Below are 21,812 nucleotides of genomic sequence, written 5' to 3'. Positions count from 1 at the left end.
AACACATAACACTTACTAGCTGTGTGACCTTGGGCAAGTCATTTAACACCAACTGCCCAACAACAAATAGATAAAATAAAATAAAAAATAAGAAGGATGTCAATTAGCTGGAGAGTGTCTTCACTGAGGCAACCTGATGGTTGAAAAACCTGAAGAAGACATAATATGGAGATCAGGTGAAGGAATTGGGCATATTTAGCCTAGAGAAGAGAAAATGAGGAGGAAGTGTGTGGACATAATATCTGTTTATTTAAAGGGCCGTCACTTACATGGAAGATGAATTAGAGGCAAATTTAGGCTTGGTTTCAAAAAAAGCTTTCTAACAATCAGAACTGCCCGAGAGTATATATGTATGCATGTGTGTATACATTTCTATTTACATATATATTATATATGCACACATATGCATATTGTTTAAAAGTATATACATTCCTATATAAATATATTATATGTATATGCATGTGTGCATATACATTTATAAATATATGTATGTATTTATAGTCACATATATTGTACACATGTGTATATGTATGTTTATATACATTTTTCTATATTACGTATATACAATATACAGTGTTTCCTCCAGGAACATGTTCCTCAATCTTGGGCAGGACCCCACCCAACTAGGAGACTGTTTAGAGGATAAACAGAATCTAATCTAGGTCAATTCCAGCCCTAAAATATTAAGCTTGTGCCCTTGCACCCTTTCATTAGAATTTAGGGTGACCCTGCTCATGAAGGAGAAAACCAACCAGCGTGGTCTGGGTAGAGATGGATTCCCCTGTCTAGATTGCTGGAAGTGGCTGAGTCTCGTGATCAGGCCATGTTCTCAGCAGGAGGAGCTAAAGGCTTTCAGCTGACCTCATTTGAAAGTCCTCCCCATCATTAATTGTTCACCAGTTAGGGTTGACTTTCATCTGTCAGGGGCACCCCCTTTTCCAAAGGTATTTAACCATTCAGGAATTTCCATGGTTTTGTCTTTGATTACCTAGAGAAACCATTGACCATCAATGTATTGATTATCAGCTAGCTTAATTAATAAATTGAGTATTGATTACCTAGAAACTCTGTCTCTTGGGCTTTTCATTTGTCTCAACTCATAACCACCTTATTTTACTGTTGAAGATACTGAGGCAGTCAAATGTTAAATGACTTGCCCAGGTGCACAGTTACAAGTGTCTTAGATACTTCCTAGCTGTGTGACCCTGGACAAGTCACTTAACCCTGTCTGCCTCAGTTTCCACATCTGTAAAATGAGCTGGAGAAGGAAATGGTAAACCACTCCAGTATCTTTGCCAAGAAAACCCCAAATGGGATCAAGAGGGAGACATAACTGAAACGAATGAACAATAACAACAGGTATCTGAGGCTGGATTTGAACTCAGGTCCACTGCACCATTTGGCTGCCTCTAGTTTTAACCTCTGTAGCCTAGTAAAACAAATTCAACCTCTATCCCATGTGAAAACATTTCTTATACAGTACTTAAAACTAGCTGTTCTGCCCTCTCCTCCTAAGCCTTCTTTTTTCCATGTCAAAAAACCCTAGTTCTTCAAGTGATGGATTGGTTTTGAGTCCCTCTGTCATCCTAATGACCCTTTTCAGGAATCAGTCCATCTTGTCAATGATTTTTCTAAAATGTGCTGCCCAGAACTGAACACAATGCCCATATGTGGTCTGGCCAAAGCAGAGAGGACAGAGGTGACACTGTACCTCATTACTGTGTTCAATGAAAAGATTTGTTTATTCTCCTTAATAAAATTTCAGCATAATTTTTAAATTATAAACTGATTGAAACTTGGAAATATCACAAGACTATATTTTTGAATCTCTTAAAATTATTAAAATGGATTTAAAGAACAGGAAAAATACTAAGTATATGGGTTACATGAAACCAAACCTTAAATTCTCTGGCACTGTGAAAGACAGCTCTTGGAGTAATGTGAGTGCCCTAAGTCAAAGACTAATAGAATGAACCTGCTCATGGATGGAAGTTTAAGCAAATGGGTGAGAGAGCTTTGCATAAAACACCAGCTTTGTTCAGGAAAGCCATTCTGCTGAACTTGGTTCAAGTGGGAGGAAGATGCTTTCAGTTCTGGGAATTGGTGGGGGGGGGGTCTGGAAGGGACTAGGGGAAAACTAAAGAAGACAAATGCTTTGCCTAAGCCATATTCTAAGTATATATGCTGGGTTTTTGAGGGAGGCAGTGATGTTTAGACCTATAATTTCCTCATTGTAGGAAATGTTTGATGTAAAAGTGTTCTTCCACTTAGGCAGGTCAGGAATTCATCTCTACGTTATACAGAGAAATGCCTGAATCCGAGAGAATATGAGTGACTTGTCCATGGTCAAATTAGGATGTCAGCTGGGGCTTTTGAACCTGTGTCTTCTGAACTCCAAGGCTGACCCTTTATGCACTGTGTATATATACCCATATACATCCTTATGTATACTGTGCAGTGTGTGTGTGTGTGTGTGTGTGTGTGTGTGTGTGTGAGAGAGAGAGAGAGAGAGAGAGAGAGAGAGAGAGAGAGAGAGAGAGAGAGAGAGAGAGAGAGAGAGACAGAGAGAGAGAGAGAGAGAGAGACAGAGACAGAGACAGAGACAGAGACAGAGAGATTTGGGGTCTTAGATTTCATTACTGAAAACCTGCCTGATACCTTTTGATCCAGCAATACCACTACTACTACTAGCTCTGTACCCCAAAGATATCATAAAGGGAAAAGGACCCACATATACAAAAATATTTATAGGAGCTCTTTTTGTGGTGGCAAAGAGTTGGAAATTGAGAGGATGCCCATCAACTGAGGAATAGCTGAACAAGTTGTGGTATATGAATGTAATGGAATACTATTATGCTATAAGAAATGATGAACAGGCAGACTTCAGAAAAACCTGGAAAGACTTACATGGACTGATGCTGAGTGAAGTGAGCAGAACCAGAAGAACATTGTACACAGTAATAGCAGCATTGTACTATGGTTAACTATGAAAGACGTAGCTCTCCTCAGCAGTACAGTGATCTAAGACAATGCCAAAAGAGTCATGATGGAAAATGCTATCCATATTCAGAGAAAGAATTATGGAATCTGAATGCAGATCGAAGCATACTAATTTCACTTTTTTTGTTATTGTTTTTTTCTCTCTCGTGGTTTTCCCCTTTTGTTCCTACTCTTCTTTCATGAGATGACTAATGTGGAAATATATTTAACATGATTGTACATGTATAACCGATATCAGATTCCTTGCTGTATTGGGGAGGTGAGAGGGGAGGCAGGGAGGGAGAAAAATTTGGAACTCAAAATTTTACCAAAATGAATGTTGAAAACTATCTTTATATGTAATTGGGACAAAAACAAAATACTATTGAGGGAAAAATATTCTCTGGTTCAGATCATTTTACACATTAACATTAATATTGTAGTGATGATCACTGTGAAAGGCTTAGCTATTACCTATTCTGATCAGTACAATAAGCCTAGACAATTCCAAAGGACTCATGATAAAAAAAAAAAACAACAACCCAATGCTGTCCACCTCCAGAGAAAGAACTGATCTGAGTGCAGAGTGAAACGTAATTTTTTTCACTTTATTTTTCTTTCTTTCTTTTTGCTGGGAGGGGGGGAGGATATGGCTAATATGGAAATATGTTTTACATGACTTTACATATATAATTATCATACTGCTTGACTTCTCAATGGGTGAGGGAGGGGAAGGAAAGAGAATTTGGAACTCAAAATTTTTAAAAAAGAATGTTAAAAATAAATAATATTTTTTGTAAAAAAAGAAAAAAATCTTTGGTTAATTGAAACACAAATGTATGCATCCCAGGTTTTCCATATTCATGTAGACTAATATTAAGTTATACTCAAAAAGTCCCCAAAAAACTTACGTGCCTTCTAGCTGAGAGTACCAAGACACCATTCAGAATGAAAACATTATATATTCGACATAATAGGGTATGTATCGTATCTTATCCCTCCTAATGAATGGTAAGCAAAAAGTTAATCCATATATCAGAGAAAGGTAAGGATTCTAGCTAAGTATAATTCAAAAAACCTTCATACTTTTGAACACAGCAATCAACACCCAATTCCAAAGTGATTTCAAGAGCAGGAGGATTTCCCTGCTCTCTCTTTCACCTTCTTTACCATTCTTGTTGTCATTGTTCATATTTCATTTTTGTAGAGGACCAAAGCCATCATGAGGGTGACATCTTGACTTGCACCTGAATTAGATTTAAGTGAGGCAGAGCTGTGCCAAGTCATCAGCCTCATTTTCTCCTCATTCTTCCTTAGCTCCTGTATCCCCTCTTCTCAAAGCACCTGTGGTATCAGAGAATAGCAGAAAGAGTGCAAAGTTTGGAGTTAGACCACTTGGACTTGAATCTTGGCTTTGCTACTCATTCTTTGTGTAACCTTGGGCAAGTCGCTTAACCAAATGTGGGGATGGGAGCTGGGAAAGTATGGAGCACAGTGTAAGGCCAATGTGAGGAAGGGAATGGGTGGCATAGTGGGCAGGACAAGGCCCTGAGCAGAAGCCTTATTCCCTAGTTCTCCTTCATCCTAGATCCTTCCTTCCAATTTAGCAGGTACATATCTTGTCTGTACATAATAGTTTACATGTTGTCTCCTTCATTAGACTGTGAGCTCCTTCAGAGCAGAGACTAGCTTTATATGTTTGCTTGTTTTTCTTCCCCAGGGCTTAGCACAGAGCCTAGCACAAGAAGGCATTTAATAAATACTAGTTTACTGACTGAGCTGTCAAGCAAACAGCATGAGGACCCTAGGGAGAGAGAGAGGTGCCCCTCCCAAAATGGGGAAAGAATGAGTGCAGCAAGTAAGCTAAAAGCTAACTTGGCTGGCTTCATGGTTTTACCCAAAGCCAACAGCTGCCTCGTGGGGTATCTACTGTACCTTAATCCAATTTCAGTGCAATCTGGAGCTTTGGAAACATCCGGATATTAGACTGCTTTTGACAGGACTCTGGATAAAGGAGAGATGGGAGGGACAAAAAACTCTGTGCCCATTGTTAATGGATACCCTAACCTTACTTTAGAACAGAGATATTTAACCTTTTTTTTTATGTTATTAGATACTCCGCCCCTCCAACTTTTGGTCTGGTGAAACCTATCGATGCCTAGTCAGAGTAATTTTTTTAAAAAGACAACTGAAGAATAGAAGATGGTGAAAATAAAAATGTATCCTCTTCAAATCCAAGTTCACAAAACCCTCTAAAATCTATCTATAGTCCTTTTGGGGGGTCTACAACCTCCAAGTTAAAAATTCCTGTTTTAGAAAGTGGACATTTAAAATAACCCAAGTCTATGAAGTAGCAAAGATGGTTATTTTGTGTCTTTTCTCAATTTCTTTTTACTTTTTAAATCATTTATCATTTCCATCGCAACAATAACATGCCTCCTACTCATTTTCCCAGCTTCCATGGAAAGTGATTTCATCTCATTACCCACTCAGAATATTGCTATAGAATGACTATATGCTGAACTACCTAAGTGATCAGATATTGGAAAAGTCCCCAGCCCCTGGGTATTTTTATGGCAGCAATCATTTATTTCTCCCTTCATTAGTTGTTTTTTTCAAAACAAGGTTTTAATGTGTTATTTATTACCCATTAATTTACCATGACTTGCAGAAAATACATCCATTAATTTTTTTGTCTGTGTTACTCCTAAGGAAAATCTTTTATTTTACCTATTAGGACAGTTTGAGCTATTTACAAGCAATTTTGCGGCTTCAGTAACTCAATGGAATCTCTTTCATTTTGTTTCATAGAAAGTTTGGACTTAAAAATTAATAATAATGTGAATGTGGTCCTCTCTTTTTATCTTTGTCCAGGATGGCTAAGCGCTTTGAAAGAGGTACAGTTTTTGTTTTGTTTTTACCAAAATATTCTTAAGACATAGCACACTGTTATTGTTTTCTACTTTAGATTTTATAGTTGCCACAGTTCTTAATATGCAAAAGTCATGTTTAGATACTCTCTTACCTATATTATTCAATGATTCTCCATCCCTGTTCTCACTTTATTTCTTTTTAAAAATATTTTATTTTCCCCCAATTACATAAGCCACTTTTTTAATGTGTTTTTTTTTTGATGAGGCAATTGGGGTTAGGTGACTTGCCCAGAGTCACACTGCTAGTGAGTATTATATAGTCTGTGAGGCTGGATTTGAACTTAGGTCCTCCTGATTTCAGGGCCGGTGCTCTATTCACTATACCACCTAGAGGCCCCTGATTTTTTTTTTTAAGTTTTGAGTTCCAAATCCTTATCCTCCCTCCTTGCTCTCTCATCTCCCTGAGATGGTAAGCAATCAGATATAGGTTATACATGTACAATCATGTAAAATATTTCCATATTAGTCATTTTGTATAAAAAGACTTGAACAACAACAAAAAATTAAAGAAACTGAAAAAATAGTATGCTTTAGTCTGTATTCAAACAATATCAGTTCTTTCTCTAGAGGCAGATAGCATGTTTTATCATTAGTCCTTTGGAATTGTCTTGGATCATTGTGTTGCTGAGAGTATCCACGTCATTCATTGAATGATGTTTTTGTTACTGTGTACAATGTTCTTCTGGTTCTGCTCACTTCACTCTGCATCAGTTCTTGTAGGTCTTTCCAGGTTTTTCTAGAAATCATCCTGCTTGTTATTTCTTATAACATAATAGTATTCCATTACATTCATATACTACAACTTGTTCTGCCATTCTTCAATTGATAGGCATCCCTTTGATTTCCAATTCTTAGCCACCGCAAAAAGAGCTACTATAAGTATTTTTATACCAATAGGTCCTTTCCCTCCTTTTTTTCATCTCTTTGGGATACAAAGATTGCTAGATTAAAGAATATGGACAGTTTTATAGCTCTTTGGGTATAGTTCCAAATTGCTCTGCAGAATGGTTGGATCAGTTCACAACTCCATCAACAATCTTCACTTTATTTCCAAAACCAGTTATTAAGCTCTTAAGCCCCTGCACTCATGGGGCTTATACTCTAGTAACAGGTATACAATGTAAACATAAGCTCCTATAAGTGGTACGAAGGATTATGGAAGCTCAAGTAAGTAAAGATAGTCTAACTGAAGGAACCAGTATGTGAAAAAAATGGCATTTGAACTGGACATTAAAGATGGGGCAAAATTCCAACTTTCCAGACCCACGAAGAGTTCAGTATTGTCACGTTTCTGTGTGTATACATGTTGTTTCCTTGAGAGCAAGACTTTTTTTTTCCAGCACCCTGCCTAGCACATAGTAAATGCTTAATAAATATTGTTGATTAACTGTTTCCCCTATCAAAATTATTGTGTGTATTTACTTATCTGTATACATGGTGTATCTTTGAGAAAGGGGACACTTTGATTTTTTTTTTTGGTGAGGCAATGGGGCTAAGTGACTTGCCCAAGGTCACACAGCTAGTCAGTATCAAGTGTCTGAGGCCAGTCCTGTCTCCAAAGCCAGAGCTTTATCCACTCTGCCACCTAGCTGCCCGAACAGTTTGATTTTTACTTTGTATGTACAGCACCTAGCATTGTACCTTGAATAAAGCCAGCAATAATCGATGTGTTTTAAACTTAATTTAGGTGAACTGAACTAAAAACAAAGAAAGATGGGCAAGATTTCAAAAGACAGAGGATGTGGTTCAGGGGTGAAAAGAATACTTTGGCATAGGAAATGGCACAAAGATGTGGAAGACAATGAGCATGCCTACAAGATGCAGCTGGTGGTGCCATGGATAGGGGATAGGGCCCTGGAGTAGGGAAGACCTTAGTTCCCAATTCAGCCTCAGACACTTGCTAACCATGGAACCCTGGACAAGTCACTTAACCTCTGTCTGCCTCATTTTCATCAACTGTAAAATGGGTATAATAATAGCACCGACCTCCCAGGGTGCTTGTAAAGCTCAAATGAAATAATATTTGTAAAAAGCACTCAGCACACTGTCTGGCATACAGTAGGCATCATAAAAAATGCTTATTCTGCTTCCCCCTTTCCCAAGAGATGACAAGTAGTCCAGTTTGGCCTACATCATGGCAGATGCAATAGGAAGCAGGGAAGACTTTGGACACCATTTGCTAATGTGTGGGGTTTTTTTTTTTAAGTTTTATTTTTATGTTTTGTTTTTAAATTATATACATTTCCAGATTACTTCCAGTTTGTGAGAGGTCTCTTATAAAAAAAATTTTAAAGGAAAACAGTTAATTAATAGTGACCTCATCTGAAAGAGGTGCAACATTTCTCTTCTGCAGCATCCCTTCCCACCTCTCTCTTTCAAAAGAAGTGCACCTCTACCCTACTGGGAAAAAGAAAATATCTCGTAATAAATATGCAGTCAAGCAAAACAAATTCCCTCAATGGCTCTATGTGTGTGTATACACACACACACACGTGTATATATACAAGAAGATATGTCTCATCCTGAACCCTCAATGCACCCCTCTCTGTAATGCATGTTTTCTCATCAGTCATCCAGTATCATGAGGGGTCATGGTATCACTTGCAATTTTACATCTATATGATTTGCCCTCCAAATAAGGTAGTGGAAAAGGCAAAATGACACCTCATAGGCTGGGCTGAATCACAGAACATATTTTAGTTTTCACTGCTTTTATTTGGAAATCCACGCCCTGTGTCCCAGAAACCATGACCTATAAAAGCTTAGACACAATAGGAGAATGATCAGAGGAAAAAAAAAAGATGCACTTTGGAAATGATACTTAGATCTTATATCTATGGTTTCCCCCACTCCCAGCAAAAATCAGCAGGAACTCTCATGCAGCCTTTTTTGCTCTGTGGTATTTTACAGTGTATCCGGAGGGGAGCTTTTTGATCGAATAGTGGAGAAAGGATTTTACACGGAAAAAGATGCCAGTACTCTAATCCGCCAGGTCTTGGATGCAGTCTATTATCTCCACAGGATGGGAATCGTACATAGGGACCTCAAGGTAAGGTCATCATTTCCTGGCATGTCCCATCCATTTTACAGTACATTGTCAAAGGAAATGGTTCTCGGTGGAGGGATGGGACTTTTTAAAGGTGGTAATGAACAGAATGAAAGCTATAAGCTTATAAGCTGTAACCCCTTGCTGTTTCATGAGAAGTAATTTCCATTTCTCTTAATTGGCTAAGTGGTAAAATGTCACACCACTTTTGTCATAATTAACATATTCATATTGTAGGTGAACACCATACTCTACATAGTTGTAGATTTTTAAGGCCAGTATAGTCAGTTAACTCACATTTATTAAGCATCTGCTATGTGCCAGGCAGGGGCAGCTAGGTGGCCCAGTGGACAGAGCACTGGACTTGGAGTCAGGAAGATCTGAGTTCAAATCTGGCCTTAGACACACGCTAGCTGTGTGACCCTGGGAAAGTCACTTAACCTTAATCCACTGGAAGAGGAAATAGCAAACCACAACAGCATCATTGCCAAGAAAAATCCATAGACAGCACTGGTGTTCTATAGTCCATGGAGTCACAAAGAGTCAGATATAACTAAACAACAATGCACCAGGCACTGTGTTAAGTACTGAGAATACAAAGAAAGGCAAAAGACAGTGCCTACTCTCAAGGACCTTACAGTCTAGTGGACTGAATATTAAATTGTTTTTTATTTATTTATAATTTATTTATTCTAATGTATAGAGCTCCTAATGAGGAAACTTCCTCTTCAATCGGTACAGGTCAGTACTGGTTCTGTAATTTATAGTCATAGAATTGCTTGGGGACCCTGGGAAGTTATGTAATTGGCCCAGAGTGAAAGAGCTGGTATGTGTCAGAGGCAGGACATGAACCAGGTCTTACTGACTTCAAGGCTGGCTGGCTGTCCATTATGCCACACCATCTCTTAAAAACATAAGATCATAGTATCATAGGTGTAGAGCTGGAAGGGACTTTGTAAGTTGAATCCAATAATCCCATTTTACAGATGCAAACAAGGGCTAGGGACGTTAATTTACCTAGGGTCGGATTTTATGTAGCCAAGAAAATCAAATTTTAAGAGGTGCCCTGAGATTGTATCAAAGGCAGGAAATTATGGTAGTCTTTAGTTTTTCAGGGCTCCATGGGAATGTACGTTCCCCATGCACATTATGTCTCTGTCTCTGCTGTCTCTCATTATCCTTCCATGACCCTTCCCTTACTGGCTGTGGCAATATGCACTTTTGGTAACTTTTGGGAGCTGGGTTACAGGGCTAGTTCTTGATAGGTTTCTTAGGATTTCAGAAGGATTATCGTGCCTTCAAGGGCTTCTTAAATCCTTCACTGAGCCAAATAAGCCCATCCATTGCCTATGTACCTTGGAAGTATTTTCCCACCATCAGATTGTGTTTTCCAAATACAGCAGGCAGCTTTTAAGAGCCAAGTTAGTAGCCATGTAGGAGTAGAGTGAGTGGGCTGATTATTGGTACTTATTTAAAATAATTTCTAAGGAGAATAATAGGCCATATCATGGTGGGTAACATTTATTTCCTCTTAGAAAGACAGAAACTTGAGCAGTATGGGATATATATTGTATTTCACTCCCACATTGTCCTTATGGGGAAATGTTTCCAATTTGGATTGGATTGAACAGAAGCTTTCAGACCATCAAACTCACAGCATGTAATTGCTGAAAGTAGAACACTGCCACTTTAGAGTCCTTTTGTAATCCCCCAAAAAGGGTTTTGGCCTCTGTGAAGTAGGATAAGATTGGATTATGAAATTTTCATAAACTTCTGAGAGAAATAAACTAATCTACTTAAATTCCTGATCCCAAATTACAAAGATTATAATTATACATAAGAGGTAGCAATGTATCTCTCCTCCAGTCTTTAAAAAAACTCCCATTTTACATGGTTTTTGTATCCTGGTAGGTTGTTAGGAAGTGGAAATCATCCCATTTTAAAATACACAAGGATAAGGAAAGCAAGTACTCCCATTTCCCACAGTGGATTTCTTTGTGAGCCCAGGTTAGGAAAATATTCAGAAAATGGTGACCAGTGGTGTTTATTCATTGAAAAGCAAAACAAGCCTCCAGCCATTGCAAAAGATATCTTTAGATACTGGACATTCCATTTGAATGGGAGAGTAAGGAGTAGGGTAGTGGGGGTTTGTTTTTTTTTTGAGTCCCTAATATTTTTTTCTAGTGTAACATTTTCTCTTTCTCTCTGCCTCAAGTATGTGCACTTTATACAGGATTATTTTATTCTTCCCTAGAATATACTACCTAAAAAGCAGCCTAATTTTTTATCAACAAAAACAGTGAATGGGAAGCACATTGGTACCATTGTGGAAGTTGGTAGGAAATCATGAAAGGAAAGAAAATCTAATTTAGCCCAACAGAATGTTAGAAAGTTCAACCCAAAGTACAGATTTTACCCATTGTTCCCTTTGAGATTAGTACAAATGAACAGCATCGTTAATTATTTATTCAATGCATTTTTAATGCTAACATCATCAATTAATAAACTAACATGTATTGAATGTCTATTATGTGCCAATCATTGTACTAGATGCTGCTGAGGCAAGTACAAAGAATGAAAGGATCTCTGCTCTTGAGAAGCTTGAATTGTAATGGGGAAAAATAAACTGGATTAGGAAAAAATGGTTGCATTTGCTATGCAGCTCCACCTTCCTACATACTTTGTCTTTGCCTATTAAAACATAAGCTCTTTGGGAGCAGTGACTGTCCTTTCTTAAATCTGCTTTGCCAGCACTGAACACAGTGCTTTTCACACAGTAAGCACTTAATAAATGCATTTTCTTTCATTCCTTCTAAATCTTTGATAATCATTTAGACCTCCCAATAAATGCCACTTTCTTATCTCTCTCAGTGGCAGCTCCAGAAGTAGAAAAGACACTTGGGGACGGAAAAACAAATAGAATCGCATGACAGATAATTAATTATGCTTCTTCCTCCTGATCATCATCATGGTCTCACCATTTAAAAAGCAAAGATATAACTGAAAGGTGGTTTTGTTGCTTGGTGATTCCTCTTTAGCTAGCGTGGGAATTGAATGAACAGTTTCTCACCTATCTCACTGTACTATTAAAAAGTGAGTAATTCTAGGAAGTCTACAGACCAACCCAAAGAAAGATCTAGCTTTCAAACCTGTTATATATTTCATAATTTAATGGCCTTGTTTAATCTTAAACTGTTATGAGTGAGAATTTACCATGTTTGTCCTCAAGTATCAAATGTTGTCTTCTCTCTGGCTTAACCCAGATATATAAAATATTTATGTTTGTTTTTCTGCATCTTCCCCCATGTTAGCCTGAAAACCTTTTGTACTACAGTCAGGATGAGGAGTCCAAAATCATGATCAGTGACTTTGGGTTGTCCAAAATGGAAGGCAAAGGAGATGTCATGTCTACGGCGTGTGGCACTCCAGGATACGTGGGTAAGTACACTCATGGGTAGTTGTTCTAGGAGTGTGCGTGTGCATTTGGTGACTTTGTGATTTTCCTTTAAGTATATAAAACCAGCTTGTGACCAACTTGGTCTCATTTTCCTTGGGGACAGAATTAAAAGCCCATAGGTTTTGGGGTGTTGCCAGTAACTCCCTATTGCCCCCAGGATCAAATATAAAATCCTTTGTTTGGCTTTTAAAGCCCTTCTTAACTTGTCCCCTTCCTATGTTTCCTATCTTCTTACATACACATTACTCTCCTCTTTATCCTTTATGATACAGTGATACTGGCTTCCTTCCTGTTCCTCGTACAAAACATTGCATTTGGGGGCTGCTAGGTGGCACAGTGGATAGAGCTCTGGCCTTGGAGTCACAAGGACCTGAGTTCAAATGCTGCCTCAGCCACTTGACACTTACTAGCTGTGTGACCCTGGGCAAGTCACTTAACTCTCATTGCCTCACCAAAAAAAATTTGCATTTCCTAACTCTGGGTATTTCCACTGATTGCTCCCTACACTGGAAGGCTCTCCTTCCTTACTTCTGACTCCTAGGTTCCTGGTTTTCTTCAGGTCTCAGTTAACATTCCACTTTCTGCAAGAAGCCTTTCTAGATCCCCCTTAATGTTACTACCTTCCCTGTGAGATTACCTCCAGTTTATCCTGTTATACATCTCATCTGTAGAGTTGTCTGCATGTTGTCTTCTCCACTAGACTACAAGCCCCTTGGAGGCAGGGACTGCTTTTTGCCTTTCTTTATGTCCCCAGCATTTAGCCTCTTTCTCATTCCCAATAATTAAACACAGCCCTTAAATTATAAGCACACAGCAGACATTGACTTGGCATTAGTATAGATTTGCTCTCCAGTTGTTACAAGGGGCGATTTGGTGCAGCAGAGAATAAGACATACAAAGAGGCAGAAGACTTGGTTTCTCAGCTCATCTCTGCCCTTGGCTGGCCATGTGACCTTGAACACCTCATTTCCCTTCTCCATGCCTTGGTTTCTTCATCTGAAAAATGAGAGGGTGGAATCAAATGATTTCTGAGGTTCTAATATTCTGTGATCAAGTCAGATGATATATGTAGTTATTGTCGTTCAGTCATTTCAGACTCTTTGTGAGCCCATCTGGGATTTTCTTGGGAAAGATACTGGAGTGGTTTACCATTTCCTTCTCTAGCTTATTTTACAGATGAGGAAACATAAGCAAACAGGGTTAAGTGACTTGCCCAGGGTCACACAGCTAGTAATTGTCTGAGGTGGAATTTGAACTCTGGTCCTCCTGATACCATGCCCTGCACTCTATCCACTGGGCCACCTCGCTGCCCCATTAACATAAGAGCATTGGACTTAATATCCTCTAAGGTCGCTTTTATCTCTAAATCTATGATCCTGTGAAGATTTCCAAAGTACTGTATGTATATTACTTGGAGGCCATTAATCCAAGGCCCTCATGTTTCAGATGAGACCTAGCGAGGTAAAGTGACTTTGCCCATGGTCACACGTGGCAGAGCTGGGATTTGAACCTAAGGCCTTTGGATTTATAGCACTATATATATTTTATTGATGATGATGATGATTCCAGTTGAATGGAGTTTAGAGCCGAGAGACATCTTAAAGATCATCCAGTTCAACCTCTTTGTTTTATAACCAAGAAAATTGAAGCCCGGAGAGATTCAGTGACTTTTAGGTAACAGACCTGAGGTTTACACTAAGATATCAGATCCCAAATCCAGTGCTTTCTGCACTCTACACCAGTTCTTCCAGTCCTTATATAATAAAGTCTGGGGCTGTGTCAGACACACAATCACTTTGTTTTCAATGTTTCCCTTGGGGTGTTTCATATGTCATATCCAATCATTTTTTTTTAATGTTGCTGCAACTTAATGGATAGAAGACAAAAGAAGGAAAAGGAAATAGAGTAACAGAAAGGGAAAGAATGAACAGAGGGAAAAGATTAAAAGGCAGGGGAAGAGAAGAGGGGATAGGAATGGCAAAACTAAGATGACACCGTTTGCCTGTGTCTGAACCCCCTGTCTACTGCATAGCCAATTACTCTCCTATTTTTCTCTAAATTTAATGTGGGGAGTAACCCTAGTGATCATTTTATAAAGGTCATTGCTGGCTGCTTGCTCATCTGTAAGCCAAGGAATAGCATCTACTCATTTCGTTTCTTGGCATATTTGTATCTGGAATGATAAGGTCGTGGAAGTAGGAAAGAGCCAAGGCATATAATGAGGGCCTTGGGTTATGTGTGTATGTGTATGTATGCGTGTGGGGGGGACAGGGAGGGAGAGAGACAGATCTGTACAAACCAGTGGGCAAGAAGAAAATAAAGTGAATGTTATCTAATCCCACAGTCTCCTAAAAGGAGTGAGGAGAAGTGTCTATTCCACCCACACTGAATCACAGCAATTAGAAAATGAAAACTCTATTAAGTCATGTTGTTCAATCACTCTGCCAGGACAGGGTTTCTTTCTTTCTTTCTTTTTTAATTTAACCTTCCTTTATTGATGATTGCAAAGTCTTTGGCACAAATCCATATTCATGTTTTAGTCATTTACTGCAAATATGTAAAATAGACCTAAGGAGATTGAGAATACTAGAGGGTTTGATGTCCACATGGAAAAAAAAAAACCTGCTCTCTATTTAATAATGCAACCAATGTAATAATTTCAAGAACAATTGGCAGAAAATGTTTTTAGGATTTCTTGTTTCAATGAAGCTGTAATACATGATAAGCAAATCGTGAATTTGCTAACCAGTACTGTGCATCCATCCAATTTTCACCTTTAACTATGTATTTTACAATATGATCAAGTAGTCCTGACAAAGAATATCTATGATTATATGCTGTACCGTTTTAATTTCTGATGTTTGAGAATATTACTTTCAAAATAAATTTTTGCTTTTTTCTACCTTGGCTAAAGAGTTGGCGGGGCTATAAACCTGAATGTGAACTCTTCTGGGTTTCTAAATACCTGCCAACCAAACTATGTGGTTTTCTTATTGTTCTGTCCACTCTCTGGTCCCGCTAAAGTGCAAGGAGCCACGTCTGGATTCTGCTGCCATTCTCAGTGCCCTAGACACAGGAGAGGGAACTGGCATGCTGTAATTATTTTTCTTGGGGAGACAAGGGAGGACAGAGAGAACTATGGATGTTCTATGTAATAAATCCTTCTGATTTACATTTACTGAGCATTCACAACATACACGGATTTCTGTGGCGATGTGAGATCATGGACAAGTGGCGCCTGCCTTCTAGGACCTCCCATTCCTATGCCATTAAGCCACACAACAAACAGGTGGAACACTTCTCAATGAAAACCTCCCCCTCTGCTAAGGGGGAAAGCACACCTTCAAAATAATGAAGCAACGCTTACAAGGATGCCCTTATTCCTTTTAAGTCAGACTTCCCCAGGCCATGCACACACATTATTTACCTCCAGTGCCTTTGCTGCCATGTGGATATGTAGCAGGACAAGCCAGATGCAGAGGAAGTTCATTAGGTTCCTAGACTGGCCAGAAGTCACAGTGATATTTGGATTGAGCTGTGCGGTGTTCTGCTGGAACAGCCTCATCCCAACCTGGAGTCAAGGAGGAGTTACATGAAGATGAAAGAAGCATTTACCCCCTTTATCATTTGGGGGAGGTTTACTCTCCCATGCTTCAGAACCCAAAGAAGAGAATTAAGGTAAACTTTTACTTACTACTACTAATAATAGCTAACATTTATACAGTGCTTACTATGTGCCAGGAAGAGAACTAGGTGGCACAGCAGATAGAGGGCCAAGACTCATCTTCCTGAGTTCAAATCTGGCCTCAGATACTTACTGGCTGTATGGCCCTGGGCAAGTCACTTAACCCTGCTTGCCTCAGTTTCCTCATCTGTAAAATGAGCTGGAGAAGGAAATGGTAAACCACTCCATTATCTTTGCCAAGAAAATCCCAAATGGGGTCACAAAGAGTTGGACATGACTAAAAATCAACTGAACAACAACAGTGTTCGAGGAACTGTGCTAATTAGTGTTTTACAATTATCTTACTTGGTCTTCACAGCAACCCTGGGAAGCAGGTGCTATTTTATCCTCATTGGTAATGGATATAAGAAAAGACAACAACACTGATTGTAATGGTTGCATGTAGAAATTTAATTAATATAAATCAATGGCCATAACAAGAAGACCGAAAGAACCTAAAGAGTTCCCTAGTCAACAAACATTTGACTTATTTAACCAAGCAGGGAGAGATGGTGGTGAAAGGGCATGTGGATTTAGAATATGAACTCACTTATAAAATTGTACAGAGAAGGATGATGGTAGCTTATGAGCACTATTACCTCATAAAGAAGAGAAGCAATGGAGAACAAAACTGATTTAAAGAAACCTTAATTAGAAGCCCAACTAAGCAGTCATCCCTGTGACTAAAAGAGAAAGAGGACAACAAACAGAAGAAATATGGAAAAGAACTGCAAAGATTGTTGTAACAAGTCATTTTTACAAAGAAGACCAGTTGAGTCACTGCTCTTGGAGCATAATATCACAATCCCTAACGTGCTTACAAAGGACACAGAAATGACACTAAAAAAAAAAAGTAAAAGCAACCAGATTAGTACAAGTGTGCATAGAAGAGGTTTATGCTGAAGATAACAATTGTTAGAAAGTAAAAGGATCAACCCACGAGGCATATAAAGGATGAGAAGCTACCAAAGGCATGAAAAAAAATCTTAGATTTCATTAATATAAAAAATGACCAAGAAAAACTACTAACTTATATGCCTTCTTTCTCATTTTTATAAAGTTTTGTGAGAGTAATCTACAAATGCATTGAAGTGATTCTTGAGTGTATTAGTAGAAACAATCGAATTTCTTAAATGTTATTCTATGTCAGACCATAGCTTTATCATTGCACAATTGACTACAAGATGCCACTGTATTTATTTTTTGTTGATTTTAAGCACTTTATTCAGAAGAGTGAAACATTGTTTTAAAGACCCTCATCAAACAAGGTGTCTTCTATCCATACATCAAAATCATTCATGATTCCTTGAAACATTTAACAATAGAGAGAATCCTGTTCACTGATTTTCTGACCATAAAAACCAGGCAAGGCATAAAACAGGAAAGTGAATACTGGTCAAAGGTGGGCCAGTGGTGAGAGGAGATCTAAAATAGAGTCCAAGTTGAAGAGGAATATCCTAAACAGTGAGGTATTCCAGATGCTTTTGTTTGAGGATGACATTTTGCTAGTTGCATCAAGCCTTGAAACACTGCCAAGATTTCTGGAAGAAATTGTTTGACCTAACCGTACAGAAAGGAAAAACCAAGCGGATGAAGAATACCTATTGTTGAGATTATGACATGAAGTTGGTTAAACAATTTATAGATTGTCCGTCAGTATGTGTATGTACAAACACATATCAATATATACACACGTGCTTGTGTGTATATATATCCTCTTATGTATATATTATATTGTATTTATGTTGTATGCATATATCTGAGATAGGTTGTGCAAATGGATGATAAGTAGACCTCAGAATTAAAAAAGAAACAGTAGAGCAAACTGGAAATTGCAAAGGTCTTTTAATGTTTTCAAGCTTTTCTAAGAAATAAGGGCCCATATTTTTAATATCAATAGTCTTGCAATATTATTTTATAGTTGTATGAAATGGAATACAACAGACTCTGGAAAGTAGAAAACAAATGTGAGAGGTGAATGGAGAGGTTAATGGTGGGCATTATAGCAGACTGCAAAGAAGAAGAGGTAAAGATATCATGAGGGAAATGGGTAAAGGAGAGAAAAGTATGGAGCAAAAACAAAGTATTCCACTTGAGTGCCCCATTGCTAGCCTTGCAATGTCAGGAAAAATCAAGGAAGTTTGGAAGGACCTCCTGTGGCTATTTTATGAGAGGAAATGGACAAGAGTCACCAAGGATGTGCAGTCATCGCGGAACTGCAGTCTACATCATTGTAGTGAACATCCGTATTGATCACAGATCCATTTGAGTTGTGAGTTTCTGAGCATGCTTTCATCTGGAACATTTCCTTTAGAGTAAATCTGAACATAACATGAGAATTATTTTCTTTGCCAACCCAAAACAATGCATAATTTCATTGCCTTTGTACTAATTATTTAGCATTATGGTAGTTTTTAACTCAAAAATACTTTTTATTTAAGTGATTCTTTGGGTGAATAGCCAGTTTATGGAATAACAAAATAATCACTTTAATTTGAACAAGACATACAATATTAAAGAAATAACAAAGAGGGGAAAAAGCATACTATATAGCTGCATGTCCATACCCTTCTGTGTTTTGTTTCTGTTTAGAAAACATTGGAAGTATTTTAGGTTTGAATCTTGCTCTTTTAAATTTATTTGTACAAAGTAGCTGGAATTGATACAGCATTTAAAAAGAAATGTCGCTTGTGGGGTCTTGTGTCATTAGAATCAACCTTATTTGAAATAGGATTTTGGCCATAATCAGTCTGTAAGCATGTATTAAGCACCTACTGTGTGCCAAGCACTGCACTAAACAATGGGGATGCAAAAAGAGGCAAAAGACAGTCCCTACCCTCAAGGAACTCACGATCCAAACATATTTAGAAACAAGTTACATACAGGATAAATAGGAAATAATTAACAGAAGGAAGCGCTAGAATTAAAAGGTATTGGGAAAGGCTTCCTGTGGAAAGTAGAATTTTAGCTGAGACGTGAAGGAAGCCAGAAAAACCAGGAGACAAAGAGGTGCAACAGCCAGAGAAAATACCCAGAGCTGAGAGATGGAGTGTCTTGTTTGTGGAATAGTAAGGAGGCCTGTGTCACCAGCTCTAAGAGTACACGATTGAGAGTAAGGTGTAAGAAGATTGGAAGGCGGGGGAGGAGGGGGAAGCATTTACGAAGGGCTTTGACTACCATAGACATTTTGTATTTGATGCTGGAGGTGATTGGAAGCCTCTGGAGTTTACAGAGTAGGGCAGGGGTTGGGGAGAGTGACATGGTCAGACCTGTACTTTAGGAAAATCATTTTGGCAGCTGAAAGAAGGATGGAGTGGAGTGGAGAATGCTGGTGGTAAGCAGACCCATAATGATCAACAGATATTTGTTGAGCACCCATGATGTGGCTGATACTGCACCAGGAACAGGTTAGATTTAAAATGCGTTAAGATAGCATTCGTGACTCTGAAGGGTTTATAGTCTAGTTGGGGGCATAGACAGGAAAAATGCTTAGTAATACAATTGATCTCCCTGCATCCAGTCTCCTCCTCTGCATCAGAGTACCACATCTTCTTTTGTCTCCTGTTCTGCTTTGGCATCTTCTTATTCTTCCCATTCTCTTTGCTTTGGAGAAGCAAGCCTGAGGCTATTAGATTGACTCTGAGAGGAATTCCTACTTTTCTTCTCCCTGGGCTGTGATCCTGATTTTCCCCCATTTTGTGAAATTCCTTTCATCTTATTTCCCCCAAGATAGAACAAGGACAAAACGCAAGTCTCACTTGACTACTTTGTGCAGTGGCGAAATATCCCTACTTTGGAGAATCGAAGGTTCACTGAATGTCATCATGCAGGTGGTAAATGATCCCTTGGGGTTGTTAAAAAGATAATTCATGCTTCGTGAATTTCAATTGGATTAGATGAGAAGCTGTCAAGCTCTAAAATTCCAATTCTATGAGATCATTGTGGTTGGAACAGAAAGCCCAGGTAGATAACTAACAGAAGAGAATGTGGGAGACATAGCTTAGGGGGTAAGGGAAACCAATCTTTCCATATGCTATGTTCCTTTCTTTCTGGAGAAACTAAGCTTGCACATATTTGGTGCCCTGTTTAATAACAATCGAGACAATATTGCCCCAAGACAAACACTCTCTGAAGAGACCATGTAAAAGCAAAGAAACAAATGTGATAACTTCTTGTGTTCTCTGTTCAGCTGTCTTGACGTGTTCTCCAAAGGCCACTAAGCATGAACAAGAAGGCAGTGAGAAGCTTCAGTTTTAAGTTCACATAACTGAGAAAGAAGGTGAGAAATGCAACCCCTAGTGGGTAGCAGATTGACCATCTGTCCCAACTGCTTCTCAATGATGCCACTAATATGTGAAGAAAATTTCCAGTATTCTCCATCTAGTTCTTCTAGGTTGGGGAAGAGAAATCTAATTGGTATACATCTCATAACCTTTAAGGACTTGTCAAATAACCAAAAAATGCCTTCCTGAAGAGACATAAGGATGTGTTATCTTATCAGCAGGATATTTCTAGGACCCCAAACTTTTCTTTTAGGGAGAAAAGACAAGAATAATCGTGGTTGCTTTGTCTAGTTAGCCATGGTCTTGAGCCCAATTCAGTTTCTCGCCTTTGGTTACAGCTAGCATAGCTGGGTTTTTGTCTTGCTGAATAATCATTCATGATTAGAATCTTATGCTTAGCAAAAAAAAAAAATTTTCCTTAAAAATGGCCACACTTTTGCATTTTGCATGATTTAATAAAAGTGAATATGCATGTGTTTAGAGCTAATTTTTCTCTCTCTCTTTTTCTCTCTCTCTCCCCCTTTTCTCTGCCTTGGTTGCCACAACTTCCCTCAGTAATTTATTTACAGTATCTCACAGGTAATTTTAGGTTACCTTGATTATAAATATGGACATCAACAACAAAAAAACATGCAGAATGAGAAATAAAAATATTCTGTCTGTCATCCCCTTTTTGAAGGTTCCCCAACTTAGCAATTTCCTTCTTTAAATGTGGGACCTAGAACTAAACATAAAACTCCAGATTTGGCCTGAGCAAGGCGTGATACTGAAGGATCAACACCTTCCTTGTCTTGGATATTATGTGTCTCCTAATGCAGCCAAAGTTTGCTTTACCTCATTACCCTGTTGACTTCCACTAGAAGGGCACTAAAACTCCAAAAAAATTTCATACAAAGTACTGTCTAGTAGTCATACACCCCCTCATTCCCATCTTGGAATTATGAAGTTAACTTTCTTAACCTATGTGTAAGACTTTACATTTATCTCTAATTTGTTGTTGTTCAGTTTTATTCAATCATGTCTTACTCTTCATGACCTTATTTGGGGTTTTCCTGACAGAGATACTAGAGTGGTTTGCCATTTCCTTCTCTGGCTTATTTTATAAATGAGGGAACTGAGACAAACAAGGTTAAGTGACTTGCCCAGGGTCACACAGTGAGGAAGTGTCTGAGGATGGATTTCTCAGGTTTTCCTGACACCAGTTACCTAGCTGCCTTATTCCTAGCACATTTTGTCTTACTAGATTCAGTCCGACTAGCGTGCTGGGATAATTTTGGTTTCTGATTCTGTCTCATGGTAGTTAGCTGCTGTGCCTTCTACAAATCTGATAAGTATCCATTCCTTCTCATTCTGAGCAATTCTTGTCAGTATTTTTCCATAAATTCTTTAC

At 38.5% G+C, this 21,812-nt stretch overlaps 1 protein-coding gene across 1 annotated transcript in view; it reads left to right on the top strand.

Moving 5' to 3' along the window:
- CAMK1D (calcium/calmodulin dependent protein kinase ID) overlaps nt 1-21,812 on the top strand; it is a 488,172-nt gene that overhangs the window by 387,320 nt on the left and 79,040 nt on the right. The window contains exons 4-5 of the mRNA XM_020999741.2: nt 8,823-8,961; nt 12,270-12,396. Coding sequence (XP_020855400.1) covers nt 8,823-8,961; nt 12,270-12,396 — 266 coding nt within the window. The remainder of the gene's footprint in view (nt 1-8,822; nt 8,962-12,269; nt 12,397-21,812) is intronic.

Source organism: Phascolarctos cinereus, unplaced genomic scaffold (genome assembly GCF_003287225.1).
Source record: "Phascolarctos cinereus isolate Bilbo 61053 unplaced genomic scaffold, phaCin_HiC Scaffold_1;HRSCAF=81, whole genome shotgun sequence".
In the NCBI taxonomy this organism is placed as follows: domain Eukaryota; kingdom Metazoa; phylum Chordata; class Mammalia; order Diprotodontia; family Phascolarctidae; genus Phascolarctos; species Phascolarctos cinereus.
The sequence above is the reverse complement of the archived record's forward strand: the minus strand, read 5'-3'. Positions and strand labels throughout refer to the sequence as shown.